General features: G+C 42.6%; 1 protein-coding gene across 1 annotated transcript in view; it reads right to left on the bottom strand.

Annotated features, from left to right (window-relative positions):
• The window catches only part of LOC108082421 (uncharacterized), a 38,781-nt gene extending 14,026 nt beyond the window's left edge, over positions 1 to 24,755 (bottom strand). Inside the window, exons 1-3 of the mRNA XM_017177785.3 lie at positions 24,272 to 24,755; positions 18,250 to 19,216; positions 13,734 to 15,574 (exon numbers count right to left, since the gene is read on the bottom strand). Of these exons, the coding sequence (XP_017033274.1) occupies positions 13,734 to 15,574; positions 18,250 to 19,140 (2,732 nt within the window). The 5' untranslated portion in view covers positions 19,141 to 19,216; positions 24,272 to 24,755. The remainder of the gene's footprint in view (positions 1 to 13,733; positions 15,575 to 18,249; positions 19,217 to 24,271) is intronic.
• Positions 24,756 to 25,464: the final 709 nt, after the last annotated feature.

Below are 25,464 nucleotides of genomic sequence, written 5' to 3'. Positions count from 1 at the left end.
ATTGAAGAGACTGTCGTTGAACCGCTTTGAACTCTCGAGAATCGATTCCCGGGCAAGGGGGAATATTTAACCCAAGCAAACAAAAGAGATATCGCAACATGAGGTCAACAACTCATTACGCTGTTGTTTAATAAACATTTCTGGAGGCTACTCCTCCCTTGAACCCCTTCTTAGCTTAATTACTGCGTCATTTGAAGTGAAAGCATTATTTGATTATGACACCTGATGACCTCGGGGGCTGTGTGTGAGGCCCCACAAAAACTGAGAATATTTGGGTAGAAAATCGCTGAACAAATTGAATTTCGAAACGAATTCAAATATGCAAGAAATGCGAGCGAGGGAAAGCCAATAAAAGCAAACGTCTCGAGTTATGCAAAAACTTTGGCCGCCGAGCGTGAGCAATTTATTGCGGAATCCGCTCGCCAGGAATTCTCCCTTTACGCGAAGGTCAACCGAAATGGCCAATAAAATGAAATTCCAGTCCACAGTCAGAGCCAAAGCCAAAGCCAATAAAAATGCAACCGATTTGAAATCGTTGACAAATCGCAGTGCCAGTGGTTGTTGGTGGTTCCGGCGAAAAGTTTTGCAGTTTAGGGATGGATTTTCGCAGTGCTCGAAAGTAAATGCTATGCGTGAGGTCGAAAGGAGGAGAAAATCCAGGCAAAGGAAAAACTGTAAAACCGTAACTGGATTTTCCCACCTCTCCGAACGTTGTCGTTTCGAGTGCCGCCGCTCACAGTGGCTTCCAATTGAGTTTTTCCTTTGTTTTTACTCGGCCATAGCCAATTTGATGCGGCGGATTTCTGGAGTTTGTTTTTACGACAAAGTCCGTTGAGTAGGAGGAGGAGTAGGTGGGGGAGTAGCTGGCGGGTGGAGGCGTTCTGCCATGTAAAGGCAGCATTTTTGTATTCGGCTCCCTTTTGTTTTTCCTCTCGGAAATTGCTGCCATCGATAGCTATAGCTACAGCCGCTGTCCTCCGACTTGAATCGGATCCTTTTTGGCCCTTGCAGACGACACTTTGGCAATTTATTTCCATTCCTTGGCTGCGATTTGCATAAGCGCCAGTCAGACTCAGCCTCCTTCCTTGCACAGAGCAAAAAAAAGACTTCAATTTAATTTAGATTCTTGACTAGCTTTGAATTTGGTACACTGTGAGATATGAATAAAGGTTCTCAGTAAAGAATTATGCAATATTTTCACATAAAACACCTTCTAAAAAAAATATTTAATTAAATGTAAAGTTGTTTTCTAGATCATAAATTTGTAAAGTATTTCTCTACCTTATTTTAACTTGGATTTAATTTTTATCTAATTTATTCCCTGTGCATTTTTCCTTTTTTCCACCTCAATCCAACCATGAAAATGACACGGCAAAGGAAAGCCAACAGAAAGAAGTCACGAAGATGGAAATAAAAAGAAGCAAGATTAAGACAAATACAAATCAGTGCATAATTTTTCTATTAAACAATTTCGGTGGGGGTTGTCCCAGCCACCCACTGGACGTGGACCTGGTCGTGGACGTGGACCACCTGGCTCTAAATTCGCAGTATGCCAGGACCATGATTCCTGCCGGGTCACGTGCCAGCCATCTATATATGCACGGACTTTTGTCAGAGTTTTTCCCTGACGCGGACACTCCGGAAAAGTCCAGACAATCCGGACACGTTCCGCTGCCACAGCTCGACTTTTCAATTTTGACGCAGTTTATATTCAATTTTTGGCCGCTTTAATTCGATGTCGCTTAGATCGAATGCGGTTGCCATAGTCTCCCCATATATATAGTATACATTTTTCGCTCTTTCCGAGGGCTATGCAAATTGGCGCTCAGTGCGCGAAAGTCGCGCCAAATGAAAAGCAAAACCGATTGAAATGAAATACACGGCAGAAATTAAACGAATACGTGGGACACACTCTTGCTTTTGCTGTTGCTTTTGGAGTTGATGCCATGTCTGCTTTTTATATGTCATACATATTCAATAACACTGGCAAAATGCAAATTTGCAAATGTCGAAAATGGAAAGTGATGGCAGAAACGGAAAACAAAAAGCAGCCAAACACAATTGAGACTACTATGGAGAGAGAGGTGTCTGGTGTCTCATCATTTCGAGAATCAACATTGGTATTCATATGCCCAGGCATAGATGGATATATCTACATATGTCCTACTAGACATGAGACATGGTTAGCATGGGAAGTCAAAAGGAAAGTTATTAAAAGAGTTATAACTTTTTTAAGCGCACTTCAAAGGCGGAAATAACATCTGTTATATTTTCTACTATATTTATTATAATTTGTATCCAAATGAAATTGTATTTCGAGCTTAAAACAACGCTTAAAACACCTGCACTAACAGCAGATTAGAAAACACTTGACTTTGCACACAACAATCAGCGTATGTTTACCATATTCCCCCCTCGAAACCCAGGCCAGGGCCAAAGCCATTTGTGGGGAAACCTCAGCAAACATTTATACTGGCTTATATCGCCGGCTGATAGTCGGAAACGTGAACTTCTCCTACACCTGAGAACGGACGATCGTTTCAGCTCAATATCAAATAAATTTGAGCTTGCATATTCATAACTCGCTGCACGAAATAATAAAAATGAACACCAAATTGTGGCACAGGCAATGATATCAAATATCAAGTGCTGGCCATAAACAACTTGACCTTGTGCACGTACCTCGGAGCCAGCAGAGCTTTTCCCTCGAGCAGGAGAAGTCAGAGCCATGCCCCATGCTCATCGATTACCAATTCACGTTCACACGTTCGCTGGAAAGAGTTTTTTTTTTTTTTTTTTTTGTGGATCCATGGGACTGCGACTGGGACTGAGACTGAGACTAAGGCGGAGACCGAGACTGAGACTTGAACCTGGTCTCCAGTCGGTGGAAATCCGCTTTGGTCATGCTCATAAATGTGGCTAATTTGCAGAGAGCGCGCGGCCACAATGGCAGCGGCGATTGGCGATGCTTCTAAAACACCTTGCCCCCGGCACGTTGCTGGATTGTTAGCTGATTGAAATGCTGAGGCTGCTGGCTGGATTGCTTTCGTTTCGGGCAAAATTGTACCAAAGTCGTGATTCAGCTAGTGTTTCCACTCCATTCAACTGGCGATAACCTGCCGAATTTCTGCAGAGGAACCAGAGAGCCACTAGCTTTAGTATTTTCGGCACGCAACTGGCCCATTACCCCTTTGCCATTATTACCTGGTCCATTTATTGGCCGCTCTCTTGGCAATTAGTTTTTGATTATTTGTGGATCGATGATGGCTCATTTGGCATTAAAGAATAAATCGCTTGCCATAACAGTTACCTTACGTAACGTAATGTAAGGAAGTCAACAAAGGCTGCTGCCCGTCATCACATGAGGCCATTAAATTTTAATAGAATTTCCATAACGATAATGTGGCCATATAATGTCTGCTCTTCGAGTGGAAAACCTGATTTAAAACCTTCATCACCAGGTCAAAAGGCTGGCGTGCAAACTAATTCATTTCGAAATTCGAATCGAATCGAGCGGATAATCATGTGAAATTTGATCATTTTTGGACACATGGCTTGCCAATTACTTTGGTCATAATTCTAGGCTGGATGTTGATGTTGCTGCTGCTGCTGCTGCTGCTAATGTGCAAACGAACTCAATTACGTAGATAAAATACAGTGCCAGGCAGTGTGGCAGCAACAAGCGCAAAACAAGACAACAAGCAAAAGCCATAAAAATGCGCATAAAGCGCCAAACTGATTGAGAGTTATATAGGGGGGGTAAACAACCATACACACACATATATATGAGGCCCAGGGTATCTGGCAGATACTCGGGCACACGCAGCCACAGATACACAGTACGCCGGGGCCTGAGTATCTCGGACCGGACCCAGCCAAGGGACATCACGCCACAGCGCATTAAAGGAAATTGACGCGGAAACGAAGCGAATAAAAACTACCCGAGCTGGCCGCAGAAAGCAATATATACAGGGAGAAAAATATTATAAATAGTTATTATAAAATTATGGGAATTTTATATATTACAATTAAGATACTAGCAGGTAAGGTAAATTAATCAATAAGCCTTTGAAAAGAGTTTAAAATAAGGCTACAAATTGAAAATCTTTCTTAGGTTTCTCTTAGGAAACCTATAGTTTTCGTTAGTTATTTGTTTATAGTTTTTATTTCTCTAAAAATAGAATTAATTCTGCATTTGATTTCAAGATACTTTACTTCAAGGAGCTGAAAAATCTCTAAAAAAAAAAAATGGATAATAATTACTCTTAGTAAAAATATTCCTCTTAAATCAAGTAATACTTTTCTCTCCCTGTTCCTCAGGGGCGGTTTTGCAAGGGGGAGGTCCGTTTGTCCGTCCAACAAGCAATTTCCAGCTATCAACACAGACCCATACATACACTCGGCCCGATAACACACTCCCCCTTTTCCGCAGAAAGTGCTTACTTCATTACGCATAATTTCCTGAGCCTGCGTTCAGCAACATTTTCATTTTCATGTCCATTTCCATGACTCCCTTTCTTTTTTTTTTCTGGCGAATGACACAGAGAACTGCGAACTGGTCAGTCAGTTTCGCAGTGAGAATGAGTCTCAGAAGCAGAAACGGAGACCAGAGACCCGAGACCCAAACAGAAAGAGACTCATACCCTAGGGGTTGCTTGCCCGCCGCCTTATCGAGGGTCTGCCAAATGAACTATGGGGCCATGGCCATGAGATACGATGAGATACGATGAGGGTGTCCATGTCCAGCCACATGTTTCAGTTCAGTTTCAGTGTTTCCTTCGTTTCGATTCGTTTTTATGTGCGGCTGGGCAAAAATTATATGCTGATTGCAGTTTGCCGATAAGCGGAACGAACCAAACGAAATTATGGCCATGCGGGCTGTACGAATATCTCTATCTCTAGAACGGACTCCAGGAGGAGGAGGAGCAGGAGGAGTCGGAGGTGGTTCGGTGCTCGTAAATGGAAACTAACCGCAGCTGTGCGAGATTTGCAAAAGTTGCATTGTAAAATGCAAAAATTGCATCCACTTGGGCAAAAAGGGATTTCGCGGGAAAGCGGGGAATGAGGAAAATTTGCGGCGTGTCTGCGTGTGAAAAGTCGACGCAAGTGTGCGTTTAATAGCGCTGCGGCTGCGGCAAAAGATACTTTTGCACTAGGGAAAGAAGAGGTAAACCCATCTTGGGCTCTTTAACTTGCCAAGTACAATATACACACACAACACACACACCCCAAGCACAACACAAACACATGCAGATGAAGAGCGTTTAGCTCGGGAGAAAGTTTTCTCTATGCCTTGGCTTTTGTGGCCGGGAGTTGAGATGGCCTGGGATGAGATGAGAGTTGCCTTGTTTCACTGCCACTTGCCTATCTTTTCTTCTTTTCTTTCCTTTCTTTCCAGCTCTTTTCATTTCTTTTTCACTTTTTTAAGATTTTTTGTTGTGTTTTTTGCTCATCGCCCCCTTGGCTTTTGTTTTCAGCTGTTTGGCCACGCTCTTAGTTATTATAGCAAATTATTTGTTTTGACTTTTAGTTGGGCCGTCAACTCGCAGCGGCATTGTTTGTGTTGTAAGTTGTGTGTTGGATGTTGCTGCGGCTGCAACAGTTGCTGCTGCTGCTGCTGATGTTGCTGCTGCTGCCGTTTCCCAGCTGCGTCAAATTACCGCCTTTGTCTCGTGCGGTTACTTCCCATTTCTCATATTTACCATGCTGAGGCAAAGCCTGAGGTTTGGGGCTTGGTGATTTTTCAGCATCTTCTCCATTAGTTTGGCTTATGAAAGTGCTCGTGCTCTCTAATTACGACCCCCGGTGCCAATACTGAGGAGGCGACGTTTCCAAGACATTTATAGTTGTCACTAGCAACGAATTTTCAAAACAGCAGAGCAACAGCACAGCGAAGCAACCCCCTTTGTGGCACAAACATCACGCATACGCCGCGTGGGAGGCCAAGACAAATTGTAAGTCTCTGTTTGCCCTTGTCCTCCATCCGTATCCCAGTGTGGCTGTGTGTATCTAAGTAATTATGAGAAACGCACACGCAAAGGAAAGGGAAGGGGTGGGGCGAAGCAAAAACAAGAAGTAACATAAATTATGCATTTTATTTGCTCAAGTGCTGAGGACACAAAGGATACGATACAGCCACACGCGCATTTGTTAAATGTTTTAATTAATTTACGAAACGCGCTACCAGCTTTTTGTTGCCCTTAGTTTGCAAAGTTTCCAAAAATAAGCAAAAGAGATATTATGAAAAGAGGGTTACGACTAAAAGATACCGGGTATTATATTCAAAATAGCTATTTATAAGTAGAGAAGTTTGCGAGGGGTAGCTTTAACCAAAAGCTGAACAAGTTGAAGAAAAACACTGAAAGTTTTTGCGGTGTTTGGGTTTTAAAATGAATTTTAAAGCAGAATATCCGCAGAAAGGAATAGGAAATGGTAGCAATATCCGGCTCGAAGGACCAATAATTTAAATAATAATAAGTTTATCAAAAAGAATAGATCTGGTATTCATAGATTCCTTAACTCAGGTACTAAAAATATTTAAAATACCCCATACCATCCCCTATTAAAGGGTACTATTACAATAAACAAACTTACAACTGTTTCTAACCATGTGCATGTTTTCTGTGTGTGTGTGTGTGTGAGTTTGGCAGTGTGGCAAGCAGATTTGCAGACAACGAACAAATAAGCTTTGGCAACAACTTTGACGGCAACAGCGACAACTGAAACAGCCACGAAACTGCAAAACTCATTGCACTTTAAATTGAAATCAGTGCGAGATACAAGAGGTCACCCCCCCTTCGACCCTTGACGTTCCTCTGTATAATGGCATCCTGCTGCAAGTTCGGGTTTTTTTTTTTTGCTGCCCTTTTTTTAGCGCGCGCATTTTGCGGTTGACAGTTGACACAGTGCAGTGGCAGTGGCAATGGCAGGAGCCGTATCTGTAGCTGGAAAATGGTGAATATCGGAGCAGGAAGTAGCGCCCCCTTCTGCGCACTTGTCTGGCAATTGGTTTTGGGTAAATGCTACACTGTTTAAGCTAAAATGTTGCCATTAAAAAGCGCTTTCCCCGCCGAGTTGAGTTGAGTAGAGTTTCCTGTGCCCTCATTACGTTTGCGCATTTGGTATATTGGTTTTAAATATTTAAGCGTTTGCATTTGTTGTAAACGTTAATTGAAGGCAAACACCGGGCCGGATATCACAGGGAATAGTTGATTATTTTTGGGTACTAAGAAAGTAAGTAAATTTGTAATAAAAATAAAGTATCTATTAGATAGTGGTAATTACCTTTAGAAATCCCTTTGTTAATTTATAAATCAATAACGGGTTAATAAACAGACACGCTTTCTTAAGCCTGATTAGAGGAAGTGACCATCTTAATGGTTCCATCGTCGAGTGGGAGTTTCTCTGGCGATTCATAGGCAAATGTGCCCACCTACTGGCCATCGATCAAGAGATCTACGCAACCAAAACAAGCTGAGAAATCGTTAACTTTCACCCGAAAATCTGTTGGACACAAAAGGCAAGCTGAAACAAAAACTGGTTCGCCAAATACATATTACCTCATGGCCCAGTCAGAGGCACAAAGATACACAATCAGAGGCTAATTATTGCAGATATATTTAAAGTAAAAAATCGCAATCTTTTAAGCCTTAGTTTTAATTGCCACCTGGTGGTGATTACTCAACCGGCTTTGGCCAAAAAAATCTCGAGGGAAATTGCGCCCCCACACATGAAAGTAATGCGGGTCAAGTGGTCTCCTCTCTGAGAGTCAGGCTTTAAAGAGGCAACGTTTTTGTGCATTTTGCTAACCGAACTCTGCTGAACCCACTATATGGTTTAGTATCCCCATGCCCTCTCCAAATCAATGCCACACACACACGCCCTGTTTGCCAATCCCATCGAACTCAGTTCATTGCACAAAAGCCAGCAAAATATAAAATTATAAAAGAGAGACAGGAAGAGAGGAGGGAAGCTTAGCCGTAACATAAATTATGGACTTTTGTTTAAAACCGCAGCAGCCGCAAAAAAATAAAAATACAAATAGAAAAGCCACTCTCGACCAACTTGATACCCCGGGTGGGGAGTTGAGGGAGGAGAGGCAGCCACCGCGAGGGGGAATCACCTCAAGCCATTCTCCTTCCTGTCACCGAGACCCTTGTTATTGGGAATAGTGCCTCAGCAGGCACGTGTTTTAAGCAGAGTATTATTATCCATCCGGTACCCTATCTTCTGGGGAGTGGCCTTTGCCTAGTGTTTGCTTATACCTTATTTATGCGCTTATTTCAAAATGATGCCCATCATGGGAATAATTGTATTGTGCTCGGCATTCCGAATTTGCATCAAACGCCGCCATTTGTTTGGGCTTTTGTGCGAATTTCAGAATCTGAATTCACAATGAGTCGGGCTTTGTTTCTCGGCTCTGCCCAAGGCATTGAACTGTAATGGCCAGAACCGAAAAATAAAACAGAAAAAACAAACAGAAAATCTGCCCAAAAGCCACTAAAAAATCAAGAGACCGAGAGAGAGAGCCAAGCCAAGTTTCCCAGTGCTCAAGGCCGGGCTCATTTATGGCAGTTAAAAACTTATTAAAACAATTTGACCACAGTTAGCAAGACTTAATTGCAGTGGCACAATTACAGGCCCGAAAACCCCATTAGATTTGGCATTTTGCGGTTTCGGGGCCACAACACAGTCACCTCCCCCCTGTCACCGAAATCCAGTCCAAAGCGAATCGATTCGAATCGAATGCACTCGGGTGACAATTTAATAAGTCAGAAGATTGGGTCTGCTCTGGGCCCTTTGGCCAAATCGCATCAGCATCGTATATAACAACCATTCCCGGCAACTCTCTCTCTATTTCGGTGACTGTTGTTCGTTGGCAACTTGTTTGCGACTTGGCCCGTCTATTTTGTGATGCTGCTGTGGCTGCTGCTGCTGCTGCTACCTCTTCTGATGTTGCTGCTGCATTTTGCCGGCTCATTTCAACTTGGCCCGAATGCATTTTCTATACAAACACAGACAGAGCCAGAAGGCCAGAAGGTAGCAGAGGCAGACTCAGGAGCTGGAGTAGACAACCGCAATTCGGTTGGGCATGGGTATGGCCAGTACACAGAGAGAAATCGAACCAAAAATTGACTAAAATTGTCAAAGTATATGTTTTTAGAAATATATTTCTTAAAATTTGGAATTAAATTAACCAGAAAAATCTGGAAAATATTTAATAAACATTGAACATTTCCTTTAACAATATCTTAGGCATTGAAGAGCTTGTTGCCATCTTAAAACGCGACTATAATAAACAATCTCTGACATTTCTGAGATTCCAGACTAGAACTGGTAATGAAAAGTATATTTTTTATTAAACAAACAACCTTCAATCTATTATTTATGAGTAATTAAATTTTAAAATAAATTTCAAGGTCAAACTTTTTAATAAAATCAAACTAAACTCTCTTTATATTTTTTTACAAGTAATTAAAACAATTTCAAGTCTAAAATCTTTTCCCTGTGCATCAGTTTGCCTCTTACCCATATCTTTTCAACTGGAGAATGGCAACTTTTTGCTTTATTGGCTTTATTGACTTTTGGTAAGTTCTCGACTGGCTTCGCTTCGTTTGATTTCGATTCGATTCGTTTTGGCGACCAGCTTCTTCTTGGGGCTTCTTCTGAAGCGGCAAGTAATTTTTTTATTTGGAGTGGCTTAAAAGGGTATGCCGGTGGTCGGTTAGTAGACTCTACTGATTGCTGCCTGTGTTTATTCGCTTATAAAAATAAATAAACCCAACGCCGCCAAATCAGAGAAAGACCCGGAGCTGGAGACAGAGACCGGGAGCGAGAGGGAGCAGGAGCAGAGCAGAGCAGGACAGAAGTTGGCAGTTGCAAGACCATAAAACTGGAAAGTTGTTTGGTCAGTTCTACCGACAACAGCAACAAGCAATAGCAGCAGCAGCAGAGGCAGCACCATCAACATCTAGTGTCGAGTGCTGCTGGCTGTGGGGCTTTGATATTCTCGCTGGAAATTTATGAAAAATCACTCAATTTTCCAGATTCAGCTCCAGCTGCCGCGGAAAGTGTGTCACCCGCCAAAAGTCGCAGAATCCCCGCCAGAGATCGTCCGAGTAGTATCTTTCTTTGGCAGACCAGGGTTCAGCAGACTTGCAACTCGATCTTGGCTTGGTTTTTATGTTTTCCCGCTTTTGTCTTGGTTGTTTTTTCGGGTGAAATCTGGTTTTGCATCCGTCTCTTTTCCCGTCTCTCTTTCTTTCTCTGTCTCTGTCTGTTTTGTTTCTGATTCTGTTTCTTTTCCATTTGCATGACTGAGGTTGAATCATCGATGTCGATATCGAGCTGGCGTATCTTGCAGATACTTTGCACTTCTCCCCATGCAAATTTGTGTATATTTTTTCGCCAGTTTCGGGGTATTTGGACTCTGAAACTGGTTTCCATCTCCTCGAGCAGGATTCGGCCTTTCAAACCAACTAGTCCAAAAAAAATCGGTATATAGACTTTAATCGATACTTTTTCAGTTTCTTTTAAGTAAAACTGTAAATATCGAACATTTTTCGATTTTTTAATGGTTTTTGATAAGTCTATTACTATTATAAATAATTATTAATCGAATGATTAATCAACAGTTCGATATATAACAAAAATTTAATATTCTCGATACTCGCTATTTGATGAATCGATAATTTTCGATATTTTTTAATTCGATGTCTATGGTAGATTTTAATTTTTATATAAAGTATGATATTTTCCATCGCTATATATCATCAGATTTTTTTCACGACACATCCCTAATCCAGGCAATTAGCAATATGCCACAGCGGTGTAATTATTAAAAGATACACGCGTCCAAATGATGTTAACTAAATTGTTTTTGATTTATACTTCAAGTTCGAGTTCATTTCGGTTATGAGTGAGTGTCTTTAAGCCAAATTTATGATAAGCCGTTGGCCATTTGGCCTGCGTTAACCTTAAGCCGGGGCCACAGATACAGATACAGATTCAGATTCGTATCTGTATCTGGGATGCGAAAGTGAAAGTAGCCGAAAAAAAAAGACAGCAACTTGCACTCCTCGATCTCTCGCCTCTGTCTCTCTCTCTCTGTCGTTCACGGGTTTTCTGTCCCGAGTGATTTTATTACCGCCTCTGTCTCTCGTTTTTGTCTGTTTTAACTTTGGCTTTTGTTTTCGGTTTCAGCGGAGTTTCAAAATAAAATTAAATGCTAAGAAAAACAAAAGCAGCCATCGAGTGAGGAGAAGCCGAAGCAAAAATAAGAAACAAACAAAAAACAACAACGAAAATGATTACAACGATTTATACGTAGTGCGGGGCAACGTGAGTTCGGCATCACGTTTCCTTTTTATTGCTCTCTGAATTTGTTGCTTGTTATTTTTGTTATTTTCGCCGTTGTCATTTTTCATTTCAGACTCAGTTTGCTGCGGTAATTTCGTGTTTTTTTCTCGTTCGGTTATTTAATGATTTAAAGATTATACACGGTCCACCTGGCGACCCTTTTACTCCTGGCCAAAATGGACTGGAGTCCTCCTCCAGCTACCCCAAAAAGCTGGGGCAGAAAAACTTTCGCTTTTTTTTACACCTTTTTCGGCAAAGAAGGTAAAAAAAAAAGTGTTGTGTAAGAGCATGTTAATTTGGGACGAAGCAGAAGGTGTTAAAATTGCAGATAATGTCTGCGGTTTGTTGTTTGAGCTCTCTCTTCTTGGTAACCTTTTCTTTGAGGGATGCTGTTCACACTCCGATTGAAGGGATCTCTATTAAGCGACCCAATTATCTTGCAAAAAGGTAGTGGAAGTTAAGCGGCTTAGGGGGAAAATATCTAATTTGGAGGCAGGAAACTCTCCAAAGAGTAAACTTGGCCTGAATTTATATTCATACATTATCTTGGAGATCAGTTTGTAAGAAGGTTTTATGCTCTACTGTACCCCCCACTAAGTGGCCTTAATTCTAGCCTGGTTAAATAAAATAAATCTGTCTGACTTGGCTCATATTGCTTGCATAATCACCTCACCTCAACCCTTTTGGCGGCGCAAACATTTAATTTAATGGCGGGACTTTGACTCACAGAACAAACTCGATGCTCATAAATATGCTAATCAGGCGGGAGGCACGCCTCCTCATTCACCACCTCCTCCTCCTTCACCCATTGAGACAAAGAAAAGCTAATTCGGCCTGACACAGTTTTGCAATTATTCAATGGGCAAACACAATTAAAATTGTGAAACACGACTTGCTCTTGACTGGAAAATGTCAAACGTTCGAATGCTCCGTGGATTCTTGGGGTGTGGGGGGAGAAGGGAAGCTGTTGCTGTTGTTTTGCGAGACGTTTAGGCAGGCCATTAGACAGATAGCGCGCGCATCCGTCAGATACAGATACGGCTACATTAGCGACTCAGCTGCTGGGAGGTTGAAGCAGTCACAGCCACAGATACAGATACAGAGATACAAGTTCGAGTACAACGCGGCATCGATTGTTTGCCAGCAAACTGGTTCTGCCAATGCCCAACTATAGATAAGTATTTCAGTATTCCGGGCGCAATAAATGCGTGGGAAACTGGTAACAGCGACTGGGCCATCATCGTCCGATATAGACGCGGAATTGTGGCCAGTCAGGCTAGGGACAAAGCCCGGCTGCGGCGCTAGATGTGCAATTACAGATAAGCCCGAACTCATTATAATAAAAATGAGTTATTAAAGCTGAAAAACTGAAGAGACCCAAAAGTTTTCGCCGAAAACTAGCCAAGAATAATGGCCCGACCTCTGGCGTTTTTTTTTTTTTGTCTTATCCCTCTGGCCCGGCCTGAACTTTAAATTAAAGCCACTCACTCACTTACTCACTCTATTCTCTCTACTCTTCTCTTTTTTGGTTTTTGTTAATTTCTTGGAAGCTGTCAACGTTTGAGAATTAATTTTTACACCACCGTCCGGGATCGGACCTGGTTTCCTGGTCTAGCCTTTGACTGGGCCAGAGCAGAGGTGGAGAATCAAATCATGCAAGAAATTTGTTACTGACATAAAAATTACCATCATTATAATGTCTGGCCCGTCTAACACGAACACGAACACTCGAAAGCCAAGCAGGAAGAGCGCCACAAAAGCCAGTGTGTGGTAATAGAAAATGTCGAAATTAACACTGGGGAAAATATTTAGGTATTTTTACGATAAGATTTAAGATAAATGTAAAGAAGGAAAGAGCTTTTCTATGACTACAAATAGTATATAAAATATAGCCTTGTATTTCATTTGCTAAATTTAAAAGTCTTGCCAAATCAACTTATAAACTAAAACTCATAATTGAAAACCAGTTCTTAATAATTAAGATGTCTTAAAGCCATGAATTCCTAATTATCGTTTGATAATTTTATTAAAAAATTGTTTCATTAATTAATTAAATTTTCGTCACTTAATTGTTATTATTTCCGGTGAATTTCTCTTAGAAAATAGTGCTTTAAAATATTTTAACTTGCGCTGGATTACAAAAAAAAATCTTTTATAAAGTTTTTTAAATTCCAATCTCCCCAATTTCTCCAAGTGCACTTTCCTAAGGCCAAGGGAAGCGAAACCCGAGACTGGCTAAAAACGACAAAGGAGCGTCCCAACGAATGCAATGGGGCGGAGGAGTGATCGATGCTGTCCGGGAATGGGCTTGGGACTTGGGTTTCTGGCAGATGGGGAGATGGGAGTGGGCTTCGACATTGCCCATTGAAACTCACCTGCGCATGATGGGCAGCGGCAGAGTAAAGCGTCCATCGTTCATGAGCGGAGCCGGCAGCGGACCCGGCAGTGGCACCGTCGAAATCACGGACGTCAGAGCTGGCGGCTGCGGCGGCGCAGCTGCATGTTGCTGCTGCGCTGCTGTCGTTGCAGCAACCACGGCTGCGGGTGGTGGCGGGGGCGGTACCGTTGCCGCAGGAACGGGCAGGGCGCTGTAGGGCGGCGGGTAATGGGGATGCAGGATGTCCGGCAACAGAGCCCTGGCCAAGCCTATGGCAGCGGGATGCGGGTGGGGCAGAGGATGTGGATGAGGAAGCGGATGAGGATGGGGATGATGCAGGTGTGGGGGCGGATGCAATTGGGCTGGGGGAGGCGGGGGTGGTGCTGCACCATGATGACGTCGCGGATGATGTGGGGGAAATTGTTGCTGCTGCTGCTGTTGCTGCCTGCGTTCCCTTCGCTCCCTGCGCCGCTGCTCGCGTGTCCGGATCTGCTGCTGCTGCTGGAGCTGCTCCTGTTGCTGCTGCTGCTGCTGATGCTCCTGTTGCTGCTGCGTATCCCTGGCTGAACTGGTGGTCAGATCATCCGTTTGGCATTCCGTTGAGGTGAAGGTGCGCGGATTGCTATTGCTGCTGCTGCTGCTGTTGCTGGCATTCACATTGATTATATTCACACTGTTATCGGCTTGCACACTGCTTTTATTATTATTATTATTATTATTTAGCTTATTTTGTACACTTGCACTGAACACTTTATTATTGATTTCCACCACGCTGCTGTTGTTGTTGTTGTTGTTATTATTGGCAATGTTGCTCGTGTTGCTGCTGCTGCTGCTGGGGGTGTAGCTGCAGTTGACAACGCACACGCCATTGTTGTTGTTCACAATGCTTGTGGGCGAGGAGGCCACTGAGACGCGATTGCCGTTATTAGTACCGTTAGTAGTGTTGCCGTTGTTGTTGTTGTTATTGTTGTTCACTTGGATCGTTAAACTCGGCTGTCGCTGGCAGGACTTGCTAGTTGTTGCCGTTGCTGCAGCAGCAGTTTCTTTTGCTGCAGGCAACACTGCAATGTTGCTGATGCTCTTGGCCTCGTCGCTATTGAGAAACACACTACTGCTGCTGCTTGATACAGTAGCTGCTGTTGCTGCATCTGCGGCAGTGGCTGGCACATTCAGACGCATCTCGTTGGCGTTTTCAATATCCAACTGGCTCAGTCCCCGCTCGAATCTGCTTTCACTCGCGCGAAATTCGGCATACAGACGCTCGAGTTCTGCCAAACATTTGTTGGGCCGCAGCACACTCTTGCTGTCGTACACTGAGCGATATCCGCCGTAGTTTCCGCTGCTCGGATAGTGGTTGCTTGCTGCCGCGTCGAATGTTGCCGAGAAACTGATCGCTGCTGCGTGCTCGGCGCCGATGTTGCTGGCATTGCGGCTGGTGTTGCTGCTGAAATTGCTCTCCCAGCCCAGTGTTGCTGGCGTGGCTATCGCTCTCACTGCCGCTCTTTGCTCTCTCTGGGCACAGGAAACAGGTTGAGTGACCTGCACTGCCACTGAGCTGGTTTCCTCGTTTCCTCTGCTGCTCTCTTCTGGTGCTGCTGCTGTTGCTGGTCTTGGTGTTGGTGTTGCTGCTGTTGTTGCTGCCTCATCATCGCTCTGTTCATTGATAATGCAATTTTCTTCGCTTTGTTGTGATCCCGCATTCGTTGCTTTGCTTTGTGTTGCTGTTTCTGTTTCTGCTTCTGTTGTTGCTTTCTCAGTGTTGCTGCTTTGCTTTGTTGCAATTTCCACTGCAGTTGCTGCTGCAGTTGTTGCTGTTGCTGGCGTGAATGAAGCGCAATTCTGTGTGGGAAAAAAAGAGAGAAAGAGGTGTAATAAATATAAGAGCTAAGGGGAAACGTAAGGATTTGAATTGTGTATATTTTTAATAAATTTCATTTAAAATTTAGAAATTGGGATTTAAAAACACCTAGATTTTTGGCAGTCATTCGCCTTTAAGGTCATTAAATTCTAAATAGAAGACCTAGATTATGGCTTGGCTGGAGCGCCTTGGCTGTTGATGCTAATAAAAAATATGTATGATTATATTATGTAAACAAATTTGACCAGCTTAATTTATTACCTCTGAGTAAATGAAAAGCCAGCAAAAGTCAAGTTTCCACATAGCGTATGACAAAGATTTAAGTTTCAAGTCGCAATTAATTCTAATTGCCGGGGGATTACCCCGAGCTGTCGTCATTTTGCCCTTGCAAAAAGGTGCGAGTATCCTTCGCTGGCGTAGGGCATAAATGTGCGCTTAATTGAATTAATTAAGCCAACGCATAAACATAAAACCGTCACAAGTAATTGTTGGTTCTCCGCTGTGTTGTGCTGCTGTGCCTGAGCCCTGCTGATAAAGCTGTCCCAGTCCCAGTCCCAATCCCAATCCCAATCTGAGTCCCTATCCCGGATCCCTAGCCCCAGTTCCCTTCGACATGATGTGGGTTACAGACCCGTGCCCGTTGTGTGTGTGTGCTTGTGTGTATAGTATGTGGGTTCTAATTATGTTACGCTGTGTTACTTGCATTAATTACGTCACAGAAATATAATGTGATTTACTGTTAGCCCCGCCAACCGCCTCGAACTCATATTGTTCAAATGCTGCTCACTCTTGTGCACTGTGATTGCGTCGCGTTGCTGTCGAGTGCGTTGCAATCACAGCAGCAGATGACAGAAGCAGCGGAAGGGGTTTTCTTTTTTTTTTTGTATTTTCCAGCCCGCCGAAAAACCAAAACTCATCCTCGGTTAACGGTACTTGGAGGGGCGGAAAAGCACTGGCAACTTCATTACTTCTTGCCCATAAACCTCTCGTCATGAGCCAGTCGTCAAAGCTGAGCGTATGTGTGGCCTGGAAAACTGGGGGGGGAAATAAGAGCGACAGTCTGTGTAGAAGACTTCTCCATTTGTCAGTCCGCTTATTAAGTTCGCCCATCCATGAAGGGATATTGACACTGGCAATGGATTAGAAATACTTCTCCGGTTTTTGGGGCAAGATTAAATGACCCTTTCAGCGTGAGGAAAGTCTCTTAAAATTTACGTCATCAAATCGGAAAAGAGCTTTGAACACCAAAAGTGATATTAAAATTACTATGTAAGGTAAGAGGTTTAGTGCATCTAGATTTGGGGTGTGATATTATAAGACTTTTTTAGTAGGTTTTTTTGAGTTCAGGGAATGTTATTTGATATATTTTAACATTAATTTTACTACATTTATTTTTATAGAAAATATATTAAAACTTTCGAGAGTTGAAAGAAATATATGCCACTTTTTCTGAATAATTCTTTATTTAATATTCAAATAGCAAATAAACTTCCAGCTTTTCTAAAGAACTCATGACTAATTTTAAGAAGATTTATTTAGCCAAGGGATTAGTTGAAACTTCTGCATATAACTGAGTTCATATAGAATACGTAGAAAATTGTTATTATTTATTTATTATTTTCCAAAACGATTATATGAGCTTATGTATAAAACCCCTTTAAAAATTATTGCATTTTATTTGAACACCGATAAAGAGTTGTGTAAAAGCTGAAATTGATATTTTTGTTTCACGCTCTTCCCACCTCTACACCCCCTTTTGTGGAAAACCATTGTGCACTTTTACCTCCCTCCCTCCCCTTTCTATATTCAGCCCCTTCCCCAGCGCCTTTGTGCTTTGTTTGTCATTTTTGTGCGGTCAATTTTCCGTTTCGCTGACGCCGCATAAACAAATTATGAAGTGTGCACGAAAAACCAAAAGCAGCCACATGCGAGCCCCTATGCGAGTACTTTATGCGATGCTTTATGCCATACTTTATGCATATGCATATAAAATTTAATATATGTGGAAACAATGCCCCGCCTCCGTTCCCGCCCCCCCTCTTTGCTCACGAGTTCGATACTGATAGGCAACATATGGCGCTTATCTGCAAGGGATGCTAGCGCGGCACTTAAGGGCCTAAGTGAAGCATTAGCCCTTATCGGGGCTTACAATATGGGCAAGGGCAGGAGGGAAGGGGGCATTATAATACGAAGTCGGAGTATGGAGTACGAGGCTGTCAATGGGCCCGATAAGGCGACAGTTCGACTTGGCGCTCCCATTTCGCGCCAGGGTCCCACACAGAGTTTCCCATTGGCGGCGCCAAACACTTTGCGTTGAACCCTTGACATCAAATTTGATGGTGCTCCATTAAGCAGCTGAAAGTATCGAAGGGGGGGGATGGGGCACTGCGTTGGGTAAGGTATCAAATTTTCACCTAAGAGAGAGAGAGGGGAAAAACATTTGGCAAAAGGTATACAAACACTGGTCTCAGGGTGAGATGTGTACAAAGGAACCTTAAGGGTTGATCATTGAAAGAACCTTTTTAGGATCAACAAAAAGACTTGAGGAATTTTCTTCTCAGAGTTCTTTTGAACCTAGTTTGTAATACTAACGGATTCCCTTACTTTTTTACAAAGTATAATATATTGCTGATATTTTTCTTTTACAAAAACTCACCTGCGATATGTAGTCATCCGTAAAGGAGCGCTTTATACCCAATCCAGCGGGAACATTAGCCGTTAGTTTAGCAGCCTTGGAACCGACCTCAGCCTGAACTTGATCCTGACCCCCGTCTCGATCCCGTTCCTCCTCCACTGCTGCTGCTGCTTTCTTTGGCGATCGTTGCGATCTATCACATGGTTCGCGGGCCACTTCCGCGCTGGCCCTGACTAGCAGGGATGAAGTTGTTAAAGGAGGAGCTGCCCCACTTTTGGCTTGACCGTCGGTGTATAAAGATTCATAGGAAGGCGGCTCCTTAATAGAAGTGGCAGCCGAGGAACACCACTGGGTGAGTGTTCGTGAGGGGCTGCCCTGGTAAGAGGGAAACGAATAGCGATTCCTTCTGCCACCAGAGAAGCCACCTCCTTTGGCCAGATGATCGAAGCTGGCGATGGCCTCATCGAAGGCCCTTAAACTAAACGGGGGAAACGAAGGCACGGGGCACGGAGGCAGGGCCAGGAGCAGGTCCTGCTGCTGGTGGTGGTGGTGTCCGAATAGGGGTAGGTGGTGCTGGGGTAGTGCTCCTTGGTGGGATAGATGGTGGCTCAACGCCAGGCCCGGGGCCAAGGACGAGGCCTCGTAGCTGCTGTGCGACTTTCGTAGCTTCCTATTGAGTCGCTCGTCATCGTCTTCTTCCTCCTCGGCCTCCTCCTCCGAACTGGGCAGGGGAGTACGCTCGTAGGGCGTCCACAGCATTGAGGAGAGGGCCTCCTCCACGTCCGGCGGTCGTTGGCGGTGTGTGGTTCCTCCTGTACCCGTGCCTGTTCCCGTGCCTGTCCCCGTCCCTGTCCCGCCTCCTGATCCCGTTCCCTGCCCATGGCTGGGTGTGTTCCGTTCAGACAAGGACATGCTGCGGTGGTGGCCAGTGTCCGTTGCCTCATCGCTCAGCCGTGATCCACATTAGGTTGTTGATGGCCAGAAGAGCCTGGAATTATAAATAAGTATTTGTTCTATTTATTTTATTTTTTAAAGAGATTTTAAAGTATTTAAGCCCCAAAATTAAACTTTGATCAGGGGATTAAAGTATATTTATATTTTTTTATTGTAATAAATTTTTGGTTAACATTTTTTTCAGTTTAATCTTAAATCCTTTAGCATGCTTCGTGCTCTTTTTACAACAATTCCAATCTATAAAAGCGAAGGCTTTGTGGGAATTTATTTCATAGAATTCGTATAATAAATATATCGATTTACTAGCTTATGCCATATATCTACTCCATAAATCCCCACAAAACAACTCCCATTCGGACTTTCAGTTTTATTTTCAGAAATAAACCAGAAACATTTTCCAACACAACACAACAAAAAAAAAAGAAAAAAGAAAGACCAAGCATGTTACAACTCGCATTGTAAATGGGAAATGAAAAACTTTTAACTAAGCAAATGGCTGACAAATTAAACGCTTACAAATGCCCCAATTCCAAGGCCCAAAAACTTTTCAGCCCGCTCGGCCTCTTCCAATTTGATAAATTGCGATTAAAGCATTTGAAATTGGAAGGGCAGTGGGGCCAAAAGGGGTTTCTTCTCTAGCTATAGCTCTAAGTGAATATGCCCCCCGGTGGAGGTAGAGGGGGATGCGGTATAGTAGAAGAAAAAAAAAACCTAAAAATGGAAAACCCCAAAACGAAATAAGCCAGCAGACATGAAAAACAAGCATCCGTTTTGTGGAAAATATATGCAGAAAAGTTTGCGATGCAAAGTTTTCGGCAGCCACGCTCGCTCTCTCTCGATTTTCCTCCTTTTTCCTCTTCCTTTTCGCCCCAAAGGAGTCCAGAGTCCGGAGTCAGAGTCAGGAAAAAGGAAAACTTTGCCGCAGACCTAGGGAAATTGAGTACGTGTGTATGCGTGTACGTGTGTGCGTGTGTATAGGCCTTTGCCAAGCCAAGTTTAAACTGGCATCGAGTGGATGTGGAAGGGAATGGCTTAACTGCCATCCGACTAAACGGGACACATCGAAGCGGAAATGGCTGGCCATCCAGTTGGCCGATGCAGTGGGTAGCATAACATAGAGAAAATGCTTAATCGGGATATATATGGGGTTCTTATTATTAGGAATATGAAAATAATAATATCAAATTTAGGTGGCATAGAAGTTGATCTACAACTATCAGAAGAACGCTTGTGAAAGAAGTAATGTAAAGATTTAAGCATTTTAATAGCTTAATCCTTAGATATTTTGGAAAGAATCACAGTTCAATTATCTTAAATAATCTTTAATAATTAAGAATCTATTACAAAATCTTTCAAAATATTTATAAAATTTTGTTTTACAATTACAAAGCTCATTTAATAATTTCCATGCAATTTTCCCTCAGTGCTGCTGGCTTTCCCACTAAAATCCAAAGAGTGGAGCAAGTTGAAGACTCTGTGAAGCCGCGCTCTCCCGGTTTTGGTTGGCAAGTTTTATGTGTTGCATATCCCGAGGCGCTTGACTGTTCTAATTTTTTCACTCGCCCAGACCTTGGCCCCGCCGGTCTCTCCTTCATTCTTTCTTCTTTGGGAGCTTCTTTTCAGGGTTTTTGGTGTGTGTGCCACCGCCATTGAATTGGTTTCTTTCTGTCATTCTTTACTTCTTTTTTGGTTTTGGTTTATTTTTTTTTTTTGTGTTTTGTGTTATGCTTAAATAAAGATTTGTGTTAGTGTGTTTCATTGTTGCTGTCGCTTTTCCTACTGGTTATTGTTGCTTTTATGGTTGTTGCTGCGCACTTTCCTTGTGTTTGTTTGGCAAGTTTATGTGCAGTGCTGGGCTCTGGCCTTCATTGTTATCATTCTCAATGGTCGCCATTTCATTGTTGTGTCGAAGGAAAACGAAGAACAAGAGCCACACACCGAACCGAGGCATTCAGGCTGAATTAATACACTTGAGAAAAAATATAGGAGGAGCCTTGGGAGCATATTATTAAAAAAGATGACTTTCTTGGAGGTTTTTATCTTGGTTTAATTAGTTATAAATAAAACAGGGACGTACAAAAATTATATAAATTATAAAGATACACATAAAAGTCTTTTTAAGATAAATTTACACTAGGGGTTTATAATTCCCAAGTACTTTTTCTGGGATCTGAACAGTATTCAAATTACAAAGAAAATTCTATAGCATTCTTACCCTTTTCTAAGATATTTATAAAATTATAAAGGTGTTAAGTATTTGGCAACTCAATGGAGTGAAATATTTACAATTTTTTTTCTTTAATTATAGTTCCCCCTCTTTTCTCTCACTGCACATATGTGCAACAATTGAGAGTGGGCCAACCAGCATGTGTGTGTAATATGCATGTTACCTACTTTTGTGAGCTTTTAATTAACAACAAGCCCCAAACAAAGCAAACTGAGAGAGGCGCCGGCAGAAGAAAGGGGCGGAAGAAAGCCTTGAAATCTCAAAGGCCTTTTGTGGGGGGATTTCGCAAGTGTGGCATTCGGCTCGTTAAACATGCAGTGTACATATTTTATATGGAATTATATGGGGATTTGCGCCAGCTTAAATTGCAATTGAACATTTTGCGCCCTCCCTCAGGGCTAATGAGGCCTAACGAGTGATTTAATTTATATGGCTGTATATATATTTGCAAAAATTTCAAGTTCGGAAAACTCAAAGCGAGAATTGGCACAAAGGAAATAAATAAGCAGCTGAAAAGTTCAAATATTTACGCAGAGGCGGAAAACTCTGCGAAAACTCTGCGGAAAGCGTCACGCAAATGAGCAAAATGCCAAAATGCTGCAACCATTCAATGGAATTATTTACATAAATATTCACAGAGCGACCAAGTTGCTGGCATATTTTATTTGTATTTTTTTATATTTATTTTTATTTTCATTTCTATGTGCCATTTTTATTTGACTAGACGTGCGTCAGTCAATCATGCTCCTCCAGAATGCCAGCGAAAAACTTTTCCCACTGGGGAATATTGCCCCCCCCCCCATTGAAGTGGGGGAGTTGCAGATAAATATATATACATCTCTATATATATATAAAGAAAAAAAATAAGAGGAGAAAAAGAAAACTTGAAGAAGCGTTGCCATCGACAACTGCTGAGCACAGAGGCAAATTGCTGCCAGTATGTTTGTAATGCAAACAAACTTTATCTAATTAAAGGAACACGTGTTACACAACGCCCACCCCCCACTTGGCTCCTTTTCGTCTAGGGAGCGTCTTCATCTCGGGGATCGACGTCTACGTCTCCATCTCCATCCAAATCTGAGTCCGAATACGAATACGTATAGGAATATTCTTGGGATGCCGGCAGCTGCTTTACATTGATGACGACGCACTCGAAATGCTTTTGATGTCTCACTTTGCATTTGTCGATTCCGACAGCTTCGTACATAGATACATAAGAGCGTGTGTGTGCGGGAGTCTATATGTGGTGCGTAACTTCCGTTTCCGTTGCCCTTAGGCCTCCGCTCTCCGGTGTCTCCTGTCTCCTGCGACTCTCTCTCTTCCAGCTGACTGGGCTGCCGTCTCTAGTCTGACGATGTCGAGTGCCTTTTGAGTTGTTTGTCAATATGTAGACCATTATTCAATCAATATATTGACACACATTTCATTTCCTGCGCCAGAGTCCGTCTCCCTCCACCTCCCCCCCCCCCACCATTAATCCGGCCAAGTGCTAATCGCAAACAAAGTAGTTTTTGCTTGAGTTCCATTTCAATTTCTTTTGACGTCTCAGCCACTCATTTTGGCCCATTTTTATGGCTCGTGGCTGTTTGGTTTTTCGTCTCGCCTTCGCTTCCCTGCGATTCCTTCGCCTCCTTCGATTCGATTCGATTGATTCCCTTGCCGGTTTTACGTACTTTGACACACTTCCAAGGCTCCGTGATGCCTTCTTCTTGTTGCCTTTGCCCCCAGGGACTTACATTTCCGCTTAACTATTGTCGGCTCAGGAGAAGGAGGAAAGCGGAGACTATGCTTCTTAAATTGAATTTGAAGCCGGGTAGTATCCCTCCTCTGTTATTTGCACACGAGCCGATATTTCTCTTCGTGTGCTTCCCCACTTTTTTAATTTAATTCGGCGCCTTTTGCTTTGGCACTTAAAAAGTTTTTCCCAGTGCCCGAAAGTAGGCAACGAATCCCAAACCGAATCCGGGAGCAGAAAAAAAATTAACTAAGGGTGTCACACTGCGGGAAAATACTTTCAAAATAAACAGTATTATTTTTTCGAGCTTGTTGAAAATTTAAAAAAAAAACATTTTTTAGTATATTGTGTTTATTTTTAATGGTTATCTTGGTCTTTAAATTGTGTAAAGGTTAATTTAAAGGCTTTCTGCCTAAGTTAAAGGGTTTAAGGCCCTACCTTAAACCCATTTTATTGTAAAATATATTTTATTATAATTAAATGTTTAATTTAATTTAAATACTTCAACTTCTAGTCATATTTTTCATGTTTTTTTAGAGGAAAATCGAATTTAAAATTGATTAATGTTAATTTATATACTTTAATGATACTTTCTACCAAAATTAAAGACTCTAATGCCTACACTTTAACATATTTCCTTGTGAAAATATATTTTAATTTTATTAAGGGTCATATTTTATTTCACTATATTTTTTCTCACTACTTTTTTGGCATCGAAATACGAGAGTGAATGCGATCGAGTTCCTAAATCACTTAAGCCATTCAAGTTTCGTTTCGATTCCGAATCGAGCAAAGGAATAGGGAAATTGTGATAGAGAGATTACTTCTGTAGTTGAGGGATTTGTTGAGGCAAGCTGGAACAGTGTAAGGAATTGACTTTTGAAGTCAGGTCACAATAATCCGCATTAAATTGGAACTCAAGGTTTTTCATTCGCCTTTCAGAAACCCTGGAGATACTCGAGGGCCTGAATAATTAAGAGCTGCAAGTGCAATATTCAATTAAAGTTTCTTGGACTTTTCCCAGGGCTTCAATTAACCAACTATAAACAAGCTGCTAACTTGGCCAAAACAATTCTGGAGGGGGGGTGGCAGCTGCAGGTGCTCATGCCACCACCACCATCACTTACCATGCAGTTCGCCTTCAGGACCTTAAAGCTGCTTCGGCTTTGGCGGCTGCTCTTCAAAGTTCCAAGGCTCCAGCCAAGTTTATATAATTTTTTTTTTTTTTTTTGCTGCTGTCCTTCGCTCCTTTTTGGTCCTTTGGCCGGGCTCAGACCCGCCCGAAGCGCTTAATTATGCTAAAAGCAGGCAGCAACAACTTTGCCAGCTACAGAAATGAATATTTACACCTGCCCGGATGCAAATGTGGCGCCAATGTCAAAGCCATCAAGTGTGGCGCCACATAAACAAAGTTTTCTTATTTTTCATTCAACAGTTTTTGATAGTTTTATTTTTTAAAGATTTTATTTAACACACATCACTGGTAGGTCCTATTTTTCTTTGGCTTATTGACAACACTTTTTGAAACTGCAGTTCAATTCTTACGACTTTTAGAGAACCCAAATGATTTTATGCCCGGAAAAACAGTGGTCTTTTAGCCAGGCTGCTGCCACGGAAAACGCGAACGAACTGACTGGCTTAGAAACGGCACAAAGGCTTTTCACTGCGAAACTTGGCTTTGGGGAAAACTCAACTAAACACTCTCTCTCTCTCTTTGCTTTGAGGTGAGTCTGCGCAGGACCTCTGCTCCACTCTCATAATCTGCACGTGCATGTGGCTTCCTGGAAAATGTGTGGAAAATGTTTGTTTACATTTGGCAGAACAACAAGGGAGCAAGGAGTTTCGGCAGAAGCGGGGACAGGCGGAGACTTCAATTGGATGTTGCCTACTTTCCGACGGTGAAATATGACTTCTGCAATCGAAGTGGAGCTGGAGCTGGAGAGATGCAATTGCAATTGCAATGCACCGAAAATGGCCTGAAGGCATGCCGCAAAATTGAGCAACAAGCTGTTCCGGAAGCGTTGGTAATCCTGGCTAAAACCGATTCCTGGCACCCGATTTCTCCCATGCCAGGACTGCTAGAACATTATCCCTAATGAACTGAATGCCTTTTGCTGATGGACAAACTTTTTTAATTATCATTAATGAACACGATGGCAGCGGTGGCAGTGGGTAGCATCATTGGCCAAGTTGAGTCCTGCAATTATTTTAATGTTCAATGAGGTTGCTGCAGCAGTCATCGCCAATGATTTATTACTAGGACCCCGCCCCTAGCTTTCCCGAAGTCCCTAGTCCTCGTTCTCCCGAAGTGAGTGTGTGA

This window comes from Drosophila kikkawai, chromosome 2R (assembly GCF_030179895.1).
Source record: "Drosophila kikkawai strain 14028-0561.14 chromosome 2R, DkikHiC1v2, whole genome shotgun sequence".
Taxonomy (NCBI): Eukaryota; Metazoa; Arthropoda; class Insecta; order Diptera; family Drosophilidae; genus Drosophila; species Drosophila kikkawai.
This window is presented reverse-complemented; position numbering and strand designations above follow the sequence as displayed.